The sequence below is a fragment of the Schistocerca serialis genome, chromosome 3, assembly GCF_023864345.2.
Source record: "Schistocerca serialis cubense isolate TAMUIC-IGC-003099 chromosome 3, iqSchSeri2.2, whole genome shotgun sequence".
Taxonomy (NCBI): Eukaryota; Metazoa; Arthropoda; class Insecta; order Orthoptera; family Acrididae; genus Schistocerca; species Schistocerca serialis.
In genome coordinates, this window is record NC_064640.1 from 355,246,170 (window position 1) to 355,263,552 (window position 17,383).

Genomic DNA, 17,383 nt, shown 5'->3' on the forward strand with positions numbered 1-17,383 from the left:
TCAAAATACATACAAATTAAAACAAAACTCATTCATCATGTGCACATAATACATTCAGACACTCTCATTATCATGGTACATGAAGCAATAAAATATAAGCACTGCTGTTCTTGCCACAGATGAGTGAACTGTGCCTGACCAACCACTGTGTCATGTATCAACTAATGGCATCATGTGGATGTGGTATGGAGGAGCGGGAGTCAACACACCTAACCCCCAGCCATTGTTGAATAAATATGGTGTCATTATGATGTGGTCGAGTATCTCCTCAGTTACTGGCATCATGAACCTGCGTGTAACCTGTTCCAGTCCTCCCACCAATGAAAAATTTCTGGCAGCATGGGGAATCAAAACCAAGTCCTCTGTATGGTAATCAATCATGCTGACTTCTCAGCTATGGAGCTGGATGTGATACATGATATGAGCTATAAAATGCATCTTATAAAACTATAAGAAAATTTAGTACACTGTCATTTCCTCTATACATTTGCTTAACTGTCTGTCTTAATGTGAAAGTGACTTGTATGCAGATTGCACAGAAGTAATCCACTCCACTTGTGTTACATTCTCCTTCCTACATCTTCCCCTTTTTTGGAAATGACACCAGTAATGGCAGTAAAGAGTCGAGTACACCCTAAGGCAGATGGATATGCCCAATATGGATGTCTCGTGTACTTGGAGGAGGTTGTAGCTTCATGTTCACTAATGAAGTATGGACCTTGGTAATAAGTGAAGAATTTGGTACCTTTCCCTCTGGGGTGTAATAGCTTGTTAACATACCAGCTGTCCTACATGGTATTCAGGTAACTTAGCATTTCATTACCCCATCCACTGAAGATGTTCTGGGGCCTTTGTATTTGCTCTTTGCACTTCTGTAAGGTTGAGCCAGATAGTAGGGGATTCTATCTTTATTTTATTTCAAAAGGTTTATTTCATTCTCTTGTTATGGTCAAGCATTAGCCAGTAGATCCAGCTGCCTGTAATTTTCTCGTCCCATGGTCTGGCAGCAGCAAGTCACCACCGAGGTGGGCAATCTCAATCACGCACCTCCCTCATGTGCTGATGAGGTAATACCACTTAGGCAAAGCTGACCAAGTCATGCTTCGGAACTTTCCATGGTGCTGCTGTGGTTTTCTCGGCTCCTGGCCAATCAGGGTGGAGGAAATCGCATGGCTGCGCTGGAGGTACCCTGCTGCCCATCAGCTGAAAACGCTCTCTGCCACGCGCCCTGTGGCTGTGAACATCATCTTCTCTTCCCGGTGCTGCGGCACCGAGGACTTTGTTTCTGTAGCTGCCATGGCATTCAGACTTGTCCGAATGGCAGCCACCACTTTTCTTTAACTTCACCTAAGTTTGCTGCAAATTATGTTTTGCCCACCACTACATCTTGGCTCACCCTTGCCTTCCCAGGCCTGACTCATGTTGTCCATTTGAATTCGCATCTGTTGGTTTTTCTGCCAATAAATGGCCTCATTTCAAGAAAAGGTGTCAGAACAATTTCTTTCAACAAATTCGCCCACCGCCTTAGCCCCTCCTAGCAGAGCCGTTCCTGCACACTTCATTCCATACCTTCTGTAAAGCTCTTGTGGAATTCCATACCTATTCTCCATTCCTCCCTACTTTAGCCTTCACTACCTCAAATAGTGAAGGCATTTTCTGGCCATATACTACCTCACAGTGTGACAGACTTGTACTCTCAGAAACCTTAGAAGAGCCTAAGATCTCCATATCAATCATTGCAAATGATTTACTAGCCTCTGTTAATCTTTGCAGTGGAATATGCTGATGGCTTAATTCAACCCACTGTGCACATGATACATGTACAGTCTTACATCTTCTTCAAGTGTCCACTGCCAATATTGTTTTGCTATATGCTGCTCCATGGTTCTTCGACCCCCATGGCTGGCTAACAAATGATCATGTACCTGTCTCAACATTTCCTTCCACAGTGTGGCTGGAATCACAAGATGGGGGTCCTTGTTTTCTTTTCTTACATAACACTCCACCATGCTGAATGAACTGTAGCTGCATAACTTGCAGTCTTCATCGGATCTTGTGCTTTCTATCACTCTGCAGCTGTGTGACCCACTCACCATAATACACAAACCTTGAGACTGAGGCCGTCTGTGTTCCCTTGTGTTCTGTCTGGTCCATGGATTACCTCAAAATTGAACTCGCTAAGCTTCAGTATCCAGTGCATCAATCTGCTTGATGGATCCTTCAAACTTAATATCCGTGTCAACACCACATACCTGTTATTACTTTTAGTATACTACAATGTGAGTAACATCAAAAGTATGTTATGCCACATATGAGGCTTAAGCATTTCCTTTTTTGTTTTAGAGTAAATTCTTTACAATGTATTCAATCAATGTGAGGAATAGGCAACTGCATGCTCTGCTCTGTCCACTTCCTAACTCAATAAACAGCTAAGCAAATTATTGCTTGCATCATATGACAATACAAATTCATAGTTTGAAAAAATCAACACTGTACAAGATCTTAACAATTCTTTTAATTTACTGACTGCATCCCTGCACTCTGATGTACAATGACACATCATTCCTTTTCTCAGTTGGTGAGTAAGTGGCCATGCTACCTCTGCAAATTTCACATTGAACTTTCTATAACAATTCAATAAAACCAAAAACTACTATAGCTCTTCCTCAGAACACAGTGCAGAAAATCTTGCATGGCCCTTACCAACTAGCATCAGTCCAGACCTCTTCATGATTAATCACATGTTTCAATACTCAGTCTTAGATGTGCTGTTCGCAACTGTCAGACACCTTCATTAACAGTAGCACTTGTTCTTCCATATCCTGAGCAAGGTCAGCAACGTCATCCAAATGTACCGTACACTTCCTTGCTTTCAAACCTTGCTAAAATCCATGTGGCAAATGCTGAAATGTGGCTGCCACATTCTTTAATCCAAATGGCATATACCAGTATTGGTAGTTACCCATAGGAACAATAAATGCATTTTTGGCTGGTCTTCCAGTATTGCTTCTAGCTGGTGATAACCACTCTTTAAGTCCATGGTGGAGTCTATCCAAAATTATCCATAGTTTCTGCTACATTTGAGATCAGATAAGCACCTGTAATCATGCGACTACTGAGTTATCTGTAACTAAAACAAAACTGATATGATTTTGAGCTATCCATACACACTCTTTTTTGGGGATGATCACCACAGGTGCTCCACCGGATTGATACTTTCCTCAATAATGCCCGCAACTGCTGATTAATGAATTCTTCAGTAGTTGGGCTAGGCCAGTTTCAGGATAGTCTGCATTTTTGCTAGATTTCCCCCTCATCTACATCATCGTTAATGATGCCATGCAACTCTGACAGATTTTGTCCCCTCCCCCATCCTTCTGACATAGGTAAACTGCTATAAGTGCAAAATGGTGCGAAAATCAAAAGGTGGTGGGAAACTCAAAAGAGCCAAATTTTGCTACACAGTTTTCCCCCACCCCTTTGACATCACTGTGGAAGTAGGACAGTTCTCCTAAGTGCAAAATAATGGGAAAAAAATATTGTGACTAGTCCATTTGGTTCTGACTGAGACAATACAAAATGGTTTCACAATAATTTATCGATGTCTTTCAGGAGATGACTTTGTGTTTTAGATTGCTTTTATGCCTGATGTGCTTTGTTGAGTTCTTGCATTCACTTCCAAAGTGCTTCTTTTTTCACTCAATTTTCTTTGATGATCTCCCCAAGGTACTTAAATTTGTGTACTTTGTTATCTTTGTATTTTATACAAATTTGTGGTGCATCACCAATTGTACTGGTCATTACTTAAGATTTCTACAACATATTTTTAAGCTAATATGTTCTATAATTTCTTGTACTTTATCAATTTTGGTCCTAGTAATGTGTATGTCATTTACATTTGTACTCCACTAGGCACCACGCAGTGTGTGACACCATCATTAGCCAACCTAATGTGTTTTCTTTGGATTTGGTTCATTTTGATTTATGTACAGATTTGGGTGTTAGCACAGTGCATTTGTATACAAACTGCATGGCTGGCTCAATAACTTAACATATATGCATGAAGTTCAACAAGACTGGAACAGGAAAGGGAGGTAATGACAGTGGCACGTAAAATGCCCTCCGCCACACACCTTTGGGTGGCTTGCAGAGTATAAATGTAGATGTAGATGTAGATGTAGACATGTAAACTACATGTTTTTGGGGTACTCATCCATTTCACATAAATATTTCTGGTATTTATGATGCTAATATATCATTTATCCCATATCTCTTATATTGTATACCATAGGTTGGTTAGGAACAACAATTTAAAAAAGTTTAGAATATGCAACAATGAAAAATGATTAAGTTAAAAAATAATGTATGAAAAGGGATAAGGAAAAAATATATTATCCATTCTAAAGCTCCTTGGGCTCATTCTGATACCAGAAAACTGCCCATATAAAGTACATAGGACTAACGCTGACAGCCAAAAGCTACAATAAGAATTCTTTCTTCTTAATGAGAATGAGGCAAAACAATTTTCATATCTTTGTTCGATTCTATAGAACACACCACAGTAAATCTTAACAAATAGTCCAGACACAATTAGTAAATATTTTGTTTCAAAAAATGAGCAAATCAGTAATAATGGTTAGTGAGTATGGGAAAGATTAGTTTAAGAATACCATACATGGATAATCTTTATTTCAGTCTGAACATGCTAGAAAATTATATCACATGTCATTTTACACTTCATAAAAAATAATCATCACTTCAAGGTCTCTAGCAAGATCCAAATTCTTCCATCCAAACTTCATATTTTGCAATGTCTCCTGCTGATACACTTTTTTTACATCTTGTTAATGCTTCATCAAAATCCTGCATAGTTACTGGTAGATCAACATCTTCTTTCTTGATTTTCGTAATTTCTTCTGGACTCCTGCCACATATTTTATGCCTCATTGCCATAAGGGCAGCATCCCTGAGAAGAGCACACAAAACATGAATAATTACACAAAGGTTTAATTTACTGTTTCAGGATCAAGTGGGGTGGTTTTTTTAGTAACATTTCATGCATTTTATACTGAGCTCTGGAATCTATAACACATTAGAATCCATAACTCAGTACCACAACATAGGTCACCTTCTGCCATTTGTGTTTGAATCCTCAGCATCAATTTGCATCTGAGTCAATACTCAAATGTCTGGTACAACTAAACTGAGCAAGCATTATTTTCTCTGATCTTGCCCGCTTCAAGTTTCTATACCATTCTGACAAGAGCAATGATTGTCACTGCAAAGCACAACAGGTAATTAGTACTGGTTCATAAGCATCATGTGTCAGAAATATCAAGTGCTACAGTCTGATGTGACACCAGTTACTGTTTGTTATCACTTATTGTGTTCACTAGAGGCTGTGAGATAGACAGTGATATATTACAACTGTCCAACTGTACCATTTATTGCTATTTCATTGCATGATATACACTGCAATTTTTCACCATTTTAAATCCAATGTTTACTTAACACACAGCTTGTTGAAAAGCTATGATCTCTATCCATTGGCCTGCAATGTCATCTAAGTTGTAACCCATTGAGAATACTTATTATGTGATGAGGAAAAATTCCTTTCACTGTAGATAGAAACTGAAATTGCCAGAGAAATAGTGGAATGTGTTTTTATTTATTTATTCTGATACACATTCCATTTATCCATTATTGTGTGATCACACATGCTTGTGGAATGACTTGAAACTGTTAACTCATTTTGTATGTTTATGTCAATACAGAGTTTAAAATGTAAATTTCAGATATTACCTAAACACAGCCTTTGATTTATAAAATACAGTAACCATCTTTATAACTTACAGGACACAATGTGATTTATAAGATCTAATTAAAGAAGAAAGAGACAATAAAACAGCAAAACACAGGTAGATATGGAAAATGCTCTTACCTGTGTCTGTTAAAGAATTTGTCTAGAGAACAGAAACTTTTTCAAGATGAAACTGCTCCAGCTTACTTTTAAACATTCAGTTACTGCCTTGTAGGGATTTAATATGACTTGGAGGTGAGTTCAAGATTTTTGTGCTAGTGCATTTTACACATTTTTGCACTAGAGAAAATTCTTCAAGTTTTATTGTATGCCACATTTCCTTCTTGTGTTATGGCGATGGCAGTACTCATTCATTTATTTCATATTGAGAAGTATTGTGACGCATGAATGGCACGATCAAAAAGAGATTTTGAGAGGTAGTAATTAATATCTCTATTTGCTTCAAAAGATTAGGACATGAAAATTTTAGAGGCAGTCCACACACCACTCTGACAATCTTTCTCTGGATGATAAAGACTTTTTTCATTATCAGTGAACTGCCGCACAAGATGAGCGACTGGAAGTAACCAAAATAAGCAGATTTTGAGACGTTGATGTCTCAGAGTTGGGAGATTATCCTTTTCAAGATTTGAAGGATGTGATGTTCACAGTTAAACCTGTTATTCATTAGTATGCCTAATTATTTCAAACAATATGCCCACTGTATCTGATGGCTCTCAAGTGCAGTGTTAATTTCTTATGGGCTTTCCTGATTAGAATGGAGGTAAATATAATTGGTTTTGATGAGGTTTATTGTCAGGGAATTTACTGTGAACCAGTTCAGAACATCTGCAAGTAATAATATGGCATTAAACTCTACATCTGTGGATGTTTTATAGTGTATCACAATGCTTGTGGATAAGAAATAGCAGGTGACTGAGGACAGAGTCTTGTAGGGCTCCATAATTTACCATTCCCCATTTGGACTCCAGCCCTCTTACCTACATGTTGATCCCATCTGAGATTATTTTCTCTTGTCTGTCATGTAGGTAGGATTTTAGCCTGTGGCTCAATTGTCCTCTGATTCCATACTGGCATCCATAATTCATGCTTCATACTGCGCAGAATTTTTCCTCTTTGAAAGTTAAACAAGGCTGCTTGTTGTCTGTCGGACTTATTAACTCTAATTTGTTATATGATATATGAGAGAATGATGGTTTCATGAAGTAGCTTAAATCATAACAGTGAGCAGTGATTTATTCATATAATGGTCTATTATGTAACAGAGATAAGTGTGACCTGTTGTTATTTATGAAATGAAATTACTGTGTCAACCATTAGCAGTTGGGTCACTGTTACATAAGCTGCCATGCAGCATGACTGACAGTAGTACAGAATATTCAAAGTCTTTCAGTTAATACTATTACTAATATGTTTAACTACTTTATTTAGTATTTTATTAGTGACAGTCTACATTTATAAGCAAGAATATACTGATCATTCATGTAATTTTCTGTGAGTCAACCACTGGCATAAAAACTTGATCATAACAGGGATATTACTAATTGCCTTGTGTAATGCTGAGGTAAACACAGATGGATGCCACTCATAACATGGTATTGTGATCACTGGCCTATTTATTTATGTCTCATGATGTGTGTGTTGTTCAGGTGATCTCCAAGATGCCAGTATGTTCTGGTGCATCATTTAACATAATGAAACAAGAAGCCTGATTTATTAGAGAAGATAACACATTTCTCTTACACTATTTTCTAAGGTGAATCCTGTAATGCTGAATGACATAATATGTATTGGTGTCAATGGATAAATTAGTGCACACACATAGGTGCAGAAAGACATGAGCAATCATGAATCATGAATTGTGTGCTCTCAAGCACTATTATCTCCTCCAGCACTGTTTCATTTTTCAAGCCATGTCACATCTGTGATATTCACTGGAAAATCATATTTGTCAAGTTGCTTTGGTTATCAGCTTCCCTCATTTAAATGGAAGAAAGATGGTCATAATGTTCTGCCTTAGTAGTGTACTTTGATTTTCAACAAATTGTATTTTACTTACCTACATACATTACTTATGTCTGATCCTGTGTAGCCCTTAAGGCTGTCAGCAACTTTGTTAGTATCTAGAGGAGGATCAACATTTACTCCTTCTAGGCATAGTTTCACCAAGGCAGATCTTGTTTCATCTGAAACAACATGAAACATCCTGATATCAGTAATGACAATCTGTGTAAAAAAGGGTCCATTACACAAAGTCTGTGAAAGAGAAATTGGAAAGGAAGAAACTGCCACATACAAATAATATAGGATTTATTCTGTGTAATGAAGGCGAATTAATTCTCATCAGTAACACAGACTGTGTGGATACACCAAACTCTTTACGACATCCACTGTCTCTAAGTCAGTTTACGGAATGTGCTCAAATGATGCAGTGGGTTTAAGATACATAACATAGTCTTCACTTGTCCAGTAGAACAAACACTGCATATACTCTGTGTAGAGTAATTTGTTTTCAAAATTATTTTATAAGCATAACATCCTCAAGATCACTACACAAATCTTGGAAGAGAGCCAACAGGTGGATAATTTACTCCTTCCTGTGCATTGCTAGGTTTGTATAAATGTTAGGAAATGTCATTTTTCACTGTTGTATTATATTTATGAAAGATACTGCTGTTTCTGTTTCAACTGCTATTGATTAATGTCAACAAACTTCCTTTCACTGTCATTTCCTGTTGCATTTTTCACTATGAACGTACTATTTTTTGCTCCATTAAAATTTTTCTTTATTGTGGTAATGGAGGATGTCCGTGAAGAACTGTGACACGTACTCCAACTGCCAGTATTGGTGTGGCGTACACATGGTATTATTGTACTGAAATACGTGAGTTAGGGGCTTGTGGTTGGTGAAAATTACAAAGGGATGAGCTTCTACTGATAGGCGGCAGAATTTTACTGCCTTGAACAATGCAAGCAACTCACAATCCTTAGCACTCCATGTGTGTTGCCACTCTGAAAGCTTCCATGAGAAGAAACTGAGCATCTGCCAGCTGCTGCCAATGCGCTGTTGAAGCACTGCACCTATAGCTGTCTGGCTAGCATTCATGACCACAGCCAGTTGAGCGTCGTGCACCAGGTGAGAGAGCAGTGTCACTTCTGCAAGGCTTCGTTTGGAGTTAATAGATCCTCTCTCCATTGCATACTACCAGTTAACAAGGGTCTCTCCCTTCAAGGTAGGAAAAAATGGTTCAAATGGCTCTGAGAACTATGGGACTTAACATCTGTGGTCATCAGTCCCCTAGAACTTGGAACTACTTAAACCTAACTAACCTAAGGACATCACATACATCCATGCCCGAGGTAGGATTCGAACCTGCGACCGTAGCGGTCACGCAGTTCCAGACTGAAGTGCCTTGAACCGTACTGCCACACTGGCCGGCTTCAAGGTAGGACCACGTAGCACCACAGTCAGAGGTTCCAGCAATGTGGTGGCATTAGGCAGATGGCACCGATAAAAATTTATCATGTCAAGATAGTGGCTTAAGCCTTTCTGTGTCTGTGGGTGCACCTTGTTCAACATCCCCTGCACCTTACCCAGTAGTGGCTCTGAGTAAATGCCCTTGAAACTCAATTTCTGTGACCCCAAACATAATTTTTGAGGGATTAATGACTATGCCGGCCTCGCTCAGCCACTGAAAGATGGTCGTTAAGTGGCAGTGATGGCATTCAGATGACTTTGAATAGATGAGGATATCAGTGAGGTACATAAAATACCACAAATATGCCTCGTAAAATGCCATCCAGTAAATGCTGCTATGTCTGGGCAATATTCTGTAGACCGAATGACAAGTATAAGCTTTCAAAACGAATGAAGGGCATTATAATTACTGTTTTCTGAATGTCTTCAGGTACCACAGGGATCTGCATGAACACCTTCGTGCAGTTAATTTAGCTAAGTATAACAGAGCCCACCAAGGCGTGGCTACAATTCTATAGGCGTGGTTTGAGCTATCGGTCTGGCACCGTTTGTGCATTTAAGGTAGGTAGTCTCCTCATGGGCATGGCACGGCCGAATTCCTTCCCCATCCTTCCCTAATCCGATGAGACCGATGACCTCTCCTTCCCCAAAACCAACCAACCAACCAATCTCCTTATGGGCACCAAAAATTATCTATCTTTGGCACAAATTGCAAGGCAGAGGACCATTGGCTACATGGTGGACGAACAATGCACTGTCACAACACGGCCTCGAACTCAGCCTTTACTACAGCAAGTCACTCGGGTGCAAGTTGATGTGGACAGCATGAGGTTGGTGGTCCACATGTAGTCATAATGTGGTGGACTGCTGAATGTTCGACATGCCTCAGTGCACAAGGCAGACAAGTGCGCTCTGGAAATTTGTCCAGTATATCTGCATATGGTCTGGGGAACTTCACTAGTTTAACACTGAACGAGGCAGCCAGCTGTTACTGTAACTCTATTTTCAAATTTGTTGTCAAATCAGAAGGGCACTTGTAATGTCAGCTAATATGTTGTTGTGACCAAGGAAATTCGCACCCCGGATTGATTTGTTGACATCAGCCACAACAAACTTACAAGGAAAGGTGCGACACAGTCCAGGATCCAAATTTCTGTGACAAGTGCTGTACATTTTTATTGTTGAGTTGTTTGCCACCATAAGAGATTGTCTAGGCCTTCCAGCAAGCTCTTAGCATAAATCAAGGGGAAAGAGACAGATTGGAACCCATGCAGATGAGGTACTTCACGCTGCTAGGCCATTCCATTTTGAGGAGATGCCTGGATATTGCACTGCAGCTGGGTGAACCTAGGCCCATTTGCAGCTGGCATTTGGGTGCAAGCAGAGAGGCCGACACTTTGTCGAATTATAGCTAAAGCAGGAATGATACCAGCAGTGCCCACTCAGCTGATGCTCTAATGTTGTCGGCTTACCACCAGAATGGCTGGTAACACGCTGATGGTGGTGGGAGCCAGATAGGGGTATCGAAATCTGTGCCACTATGGGGACTGCTGCTCTCTGTTTGTGAGTGTGCCAACTGGTCGACCTGTGTACTGCCACCTTTGCGGCCAGGTCTCGAACTAGGTAGGGCAGGTTGGCATCTGTACTGGTAACTACGGGAGACACATATCACAACAAAGCCAAATTTGCAGGCACGGCAACAGCATTGTAGGCTGCCACGGCGGTGGTATTGGGTGTTGTTGCCGGTGCGTCACACACCCTATCAGCCAAGTTCATGACAGTGTCCAGCTGCATTTCTGTTTGTGCAGCAATGGCTGCTTGCACTTGTGCTGGAAGGCTGCGCATCCAGACAGCACGCAATAGCAAGTCTAGGACCATGTCGGACTGTGCGAGGCTCTGAAAATGGTGCAGGAACTGCGATGGCCTCCTGTCATTGCACATTGAAATAAGCAGTTCTCATAATATGCAAAGATCAGCACATTCCTCAAACTGGGGAACTATCAAGACTGGGGTTCCACAAGGGTCAGTCTTGGGTCTGTTGTTGTTCTTAATATATATTAATAACTTGCCATTCTATATTCATGAAGAGGCAAAGTTAGTTCTCTTTGCTGATGATACAAGTATAGTAATCACACCTGACAAACAAGAATTAACTGATGAAATTGTCAATAATGTCTTTCAGAAAATTACTAAGTGGTTCCTTGTAAACGGACTCTCACTGAATTTTGGTAAGACACAGTAGATACACTTCCGTACAGTAAATGGTATGACGCCATTAATAAATATAGACCTTAATCAGAAGCATATAGCTAAGGTAGAATATTGAAAATTTTTAGGTGTGTCCATTGATGTGAAATTAAATTGGAAGAAACACATTGATGATCTGCTGAAACTTTTGAGTTCAGCTACTTATGCAATAAGGGTCATTACAAATTTTGGTGATAAACATCTTAGTAAATTAGCTTACTACGTCTATTTTCACTCATTGCTTGCATATGGCATCATATTTTGAGGTAATTCATCACTGAGGAATAAAATATTTATTGCACAAAAGCGTGTAGTCAGAATAATAGCTGGAGTCCACCCAAGATCATCCTGCAGACATTTATTTAAGGATCTAGAGATATTCACAGTAGCTTCTCAGTATATATACTCTCTTATGAAATTTGTTATTAACAACCAAACCCAATTGAAAAGTAATAGTAGTGTGCATAACTACAATACTAGGAGAAAGGATAATCTTCACTATTCAATATTAAATCTAATTTTGGCACGGAAAGGGGTGAATTATACTGCCACTAAAGTCTTTGGTCACTTACCAAATAGTATCAAAAGTCTGACAGATAACCAACAAGTATTTAAGAAGAAATTAAAAGAATTTCTGAATGACAACTCCTTCTACTCCATAGAGGAATTTTTAGATATAAATTAAGAAAAAAAGAAAAAAACCAAACCAAAAAATTATTAAAAAAATTAAAAAAAAACAAAAAATAAAAAAGTTGTTATATTAACTTAATTATGTTGTTAAATTAACTTAATTATGTCATGTATTGGAAAATTTGACTCGTTCCACATCATTACAAAATATCGTATTCATGATCCATGGAACTAGTATTAATCTAATCTAATCTAATCTCTCCTGTTGTCGCAGCAACTGATTCACCTGTTGTTCCCGCAGTGATGCAATTCACCTTATTAACTCCTCTGTTAGTCACTTATATGAAGACTATGTCGGCGTGGTGGTGATATCCCACACTTTGGCTGCATAGTCTTGATCTAGCTGGCTCATGACATGTCCAAATTTGGCGAGGTCACAGGTGATGTTGCTCATGAAAACTGCCTCCACTTGGCTGAACCACATGATTGGGCCACGGGGCCAAATGGAGGGCAGCCTAACCAAAACACACATCCTGTGCTTTCTGCCACTCCCGTAAACTTGTTCTCCAGTCTCTGATTGCGCACTAGCAGCTCAAGTATTGTCTGTTGTACACTGTCTATTGTCTTTTGCAGTTCTTCCAAAGCTGTCACCTTGCTTTAGCGTCTAGTTCACGAAGTTTTGTTCGTGAACTCACTCTTCATACGCGAGGACGAAAGCGTTAGATCACTTGTGGTTCTGCATCACTCACATTGATGAAAGTTCATCACCGCGTATTTAGCGTAGCGATCGTGTTGGGGTCACCAGTGAAGCGGGAACGTGTGGGTATCGCCGCTTACATGTCAGTTGTAGAGTGATCCGACTTTACTGACACCCACGCACTTTGTTCGACGGTGTGGTAACAGGAAATTGATAAGTACACTTTCCGAAAATTATTTTGTCAAATGAGTAAATGAACAAGTGACAAAAATGAAATTGATTCGCAATGTCCATTAACCGTCGATCGCGATAGTTGTCTTTGCATAACAGTTCCGCTCGAACACCGACCCCAGACGGTGTACCCTCCTCGGTGACGAGCGTGTCGTCTGGTTGTGTGAGGGCAGGAGAACAGTGGAAGCATGTCCGGAACAAAACGAATCTTTTTCTCGTGATCGTGGGGGTGCTGTGTGTTTCGCAGACATGATGAAGCAAAGGGAGAGTGAAAAACAAAGATCCGTATGAGTCTGTGGGGAGCTCGTGTTAAGCTCGACCCTCCTGATCCGCGGACTGAAATTACAGAATCTCGAAATTCGCGTCTGTACTATACGACAGCTCAGTTCGCACTGCCGTTGCTTCTTCTGCTGACTCGCATGTGTGCGTGCCACGTGGGACCGTCGTGACAGCTCTGGTCCTTTCACGCATTTTTGCGGCATCCCTTCCACAGACGCACCTGGAGCGATATTAGTTTGTTTTATTCACAGTGCATAGTTTAATTTTTGTTCCCACGTATTTCTTCGAAAAAGTGAATTGTACCTTTGTATTTTACTTTCTAGACTAGTGTTTACTATCTTAAGGTTTTTTGTATAAGTCTTAGTGCATTATCTTTGTGGGAGCCAACATTCTAGTGCAGTTTTGCCCCGTCATAAGCAGTACAGTTATGTGATTCAATTTGGATCTCGTGAACACTGGAGACAGTTCTCGCATAGTCAGTGTCTGGTAGTCTCAGCAGAGCGATGTGTGTGTAGTGGGAGGGGGGGGGGGGGGGGTTGAAATTCACATTAGGGGGACTTCCGGTAACATGACCTCGATTCTCTGCCATGACATTTGGAGCACTGCAAAATTATTAGTACATCATCTCGCTTTCTTATCGAGTGATTTAATGTCTTCCGTATTTGATTTCGTTTCGCAGTAAACAGAAGTGGGTTTCATCGCATTGTGTTCCTGATATATGACTTCCTGTGTGTATTGCACTCTTTGAACTGCACTGTGAATAAGCTGATTGTATTCTGCTCGATTTTTGCTTGCATCTGTATTGATTGTTGGAGTAAATAATTCCATATTTGTTTTCGTTTCATATAAAACAGAAATTGGTTTTGCTGCATAGTGTTCTGTTGACATTTGTTCCTGCCTACGAATACGAATGTGAACTGCCCAGTTTAAGTGCATTTTAAGTATATTTCTTATATCCTACTTTATTTTAGTTCACATCCATTCTTCATCTTTCTCCCATTTCACCCAGTGACTTACTAATATTTTTCCCACAGTTGACCATACATTTACTATTTAAATTTACGAAAATCATCATATGTTGTCTTACAAACTTTCCTCAAAGTTATATATATTTTTGATTACAGTTCTTTATAAATCTATCCTCACTATTTATTGAATTGTTGAGGAATGAAGATAACACTGTTTTAGAAGTTTTTGTTGGTGTGATATACCCGAAAAATGCAGGCATGTTCAACGCCACTAGAGTTTCTCACATTCATATCGTGTATCACTTTTCTTCTTCCTTGCTTTACACACTGCACAACTTCTGGGGGGTGTTTTCTTGATGGGATTGGGGAGAATAAACCAAACAAAACCTGAAAGTGTTTGCTTAAAACTCGTAAAATATCGAAAGAAATCGTGTGTGGTACTCACCACCAAACAGACCGATTTCTCAACTTTCCAATGGTATATTACGTTCATGCCATCTAGTAACAGCGAAGAAGAAACACTAAGGAGGCGCTATAGCTGCTCGGTCCGTCTCACAGCTAGCAATGTAATGACGGACTTGAAACCTGTGGCTGGCTGTGAGACAGCTGTATAAGCTGTATAATCCAATGGGTTTATGGGGACCTCCATTTAGCAGCTTTTGACAGTAATGCTATTCAACTTTATTACGTCTTTTCACGCAATGTGTATGTATTTCTGCATTGAACTGTGTTGCTTCTTGCCACTGACCAAGAAAGTACTTGGGCTCGAACAAACACAAATACACCAAAATAGTGTGAGAAATAATGTAAAGGTCTCTTATTGCACTAGTGATACTCCCGCATCTGCAAAACTCTGCAGTCGTCCGTTAGAGGCACTGCGTATGCCATGCCGCATTGCACTCTGACCTGTCGGTACGCCAGTCGGGACCAGTAGGGACGGTGCAGCGTGCCTCTGAAGTTGCGTTTTGTGACATTATTTGTGTATTGAAGCGTCAGATGGGTCGGCGATTGATAATCAATCCTGCTAATGTATTGCGATTGGTTGAGAAGAAGTTACGAAGAACCCTTCTTCGCGAAGATGATATCGGTGTAGAAGACGAATCATTCGCATGTTTTCTGGTGTCTATTATAGCGCAGAAATATGAGCATAAGTTAGAAACAGATACTGTTTTTACACTAACACATAATGATGATGATAGGGATGATAATGACGAACAACTCATTGCAAACGGTAGTGCTACGGCAAGTGCGGGAAGAGGCGATGGAAGCAGTGACAGTGAATACCAACCGTCTCCTAAGAAGAAGGTTAAAGTTGCAAGTATCATCACGGCGTTTGATGACAACACACTCGAGAACATGTACGATGATTATTACGTAAGAGGTTTCGACACATACGACAAGCTTCTGAAAAGATATCCTAAACTGAAGTCTAAAAGCAATATTAAAAACATACTGGATTACGTAGCAAAGAAAAGAGAAGGAAATACAGTTTTCAAAGGAAATCGTACACTGCTGTTCAAGACCATCAAGGAGCGTGTAATGGCGAAATTCGATGAAGCGCGAGAATGCGGTTCCACCGTTCATTATTGGCATTTACAACATTTGGCATTGGACGTAGCCAGAAATCTCGGGTGTACAAACTTTACAGATTCACTAGGATTTATTACTAATTTGAAAAAGGAGTATAGGATAACATCACGCCGTATCACTATGCTCCAAGCACAAAAATATAAGGATGACGAAGAAGAGCTGATTGAAAGAGCTCAAACGTTTGTTGCTGACGTCAATGAGCATGTCACGAGAGAAAACATCGATATTAGTTCTGTATGGAACTGTGATCAGTCAGTTCAACTATGAACTTTCTTGTGACAGAACACTATCCACGAAAGGGGAGAGAAACACTGTCGCGGTGTTGCAATCAGTTAACTGTGCAACACATACACTGCTGGCCACCGTAAATGCAACACCAAGAAAGACAAGAGGTAGCACAACAAAATTTATTTTGTAGATAACATGTTGACCAAGTATCAAATGATTACGTTTACAGACGTCTGTGACATGTGGTTCCTGCCAGAATCAGTAGCCAGAGTAGTCGCCATTGTTGGAGATCACCGCTGCCACACGTCTCGGCATTGAGTCAAAGAGACGTTGGATGTGTTCCTGGGGTACAGCAGCCCAAGCAACTTCCACACGTTGCCAAAGATCATCTGGTGTGGCAGCTAGGGATGTAATCTGGGTCACTCGTTGAGCAACCATGGACCACATGTTTTCTATCGGCGAAAGATCCGGAGAGCGAGCCGGCCAGGGAAGCACTTCAATCTGGTTATTGACGAAGAACCTTTGGACAATGCGTGCCACGTGTGGTCGCGCATTATCCTGTTGAAATACGGCTGTGGCCGAGCCCTGAAGGTAAGGAAGGACAACTGGCTCCAGCACCTCGGATATGTAGCGCCGACTATTTAAAGTACCGGCAATGCGTACTAGAGGCGTGCGAGAGTAATATCCAATACCGCCCCATACCATAATACCCGGTGCAAGACCAGTGTGGCGGTGCATAATGCAGCTGTCCAGCATCCTCTCTCCACGGTGTCTCCACACTGGAATTCGACCATCGTGGTGCTGCAGACAGAAGCGTGCCTCGTCAGTAAAGACAACGTCATTCCATTCTGCCGTCCACATCCGTCTGTCATCACACCATTGGCGACGGAGACGTCTGTGGTTCTGCGTCAATGGTAGACGAAGCAATGGACGTCTTGCGGACAGACCACTCTGCTGTAAACGGCGTCGAATGGTACACGCAGACACTGGATGATGCGTTACAGACGCAATGTGCTGTACTATGGTTCGGGATGTCACTGAGCGATCCGTCACTGCCATGCGCACACTTTGCCTATCAGCACGTGCAGTGGTGCACCGAGGTGAATGCGATCGACCACGTCGGTCCGTCGTACCCTCCTGCACCCAACGGTCACATATCCGCATTACAGTTGTTTGGTTTCGTCCAACATGACTAGCGATTTCTCTGTATGATA

General features: G+C 40.6%; 1 protein-coding gene across 1 annotated transcript in view; it reads right to left on the minus strand.

The window, feature by feature from the left end:
- Positions 1-4,725: 4,725 nt before the first annotated feature.
- Positions 4,726-17,383, minus strand: part of LOC126470829 (katanin p60 ATPase-containing subunit A-like 1) — a 71,449-nt gene continuing 58,791 nt past the window's right edge. Inside the window, exons 6-7 of the mRNA XM_050098844.1 lie at positions 7,881-8,007; positions 4,726-4,966 (exon numbers count right to left, since the gene is read on the minus strand). Of these exons, the coding sequence (XP_049954801.1) occupies positions 4,768-4,966; positions 7,881-8,007 (326 nt within the window). The 3' untranslated portion in view covers positions 4,726-4,767. The remainder of the gene's footprint in view (positions 4,967-7,880; positions 8,008-17,383) is intronic.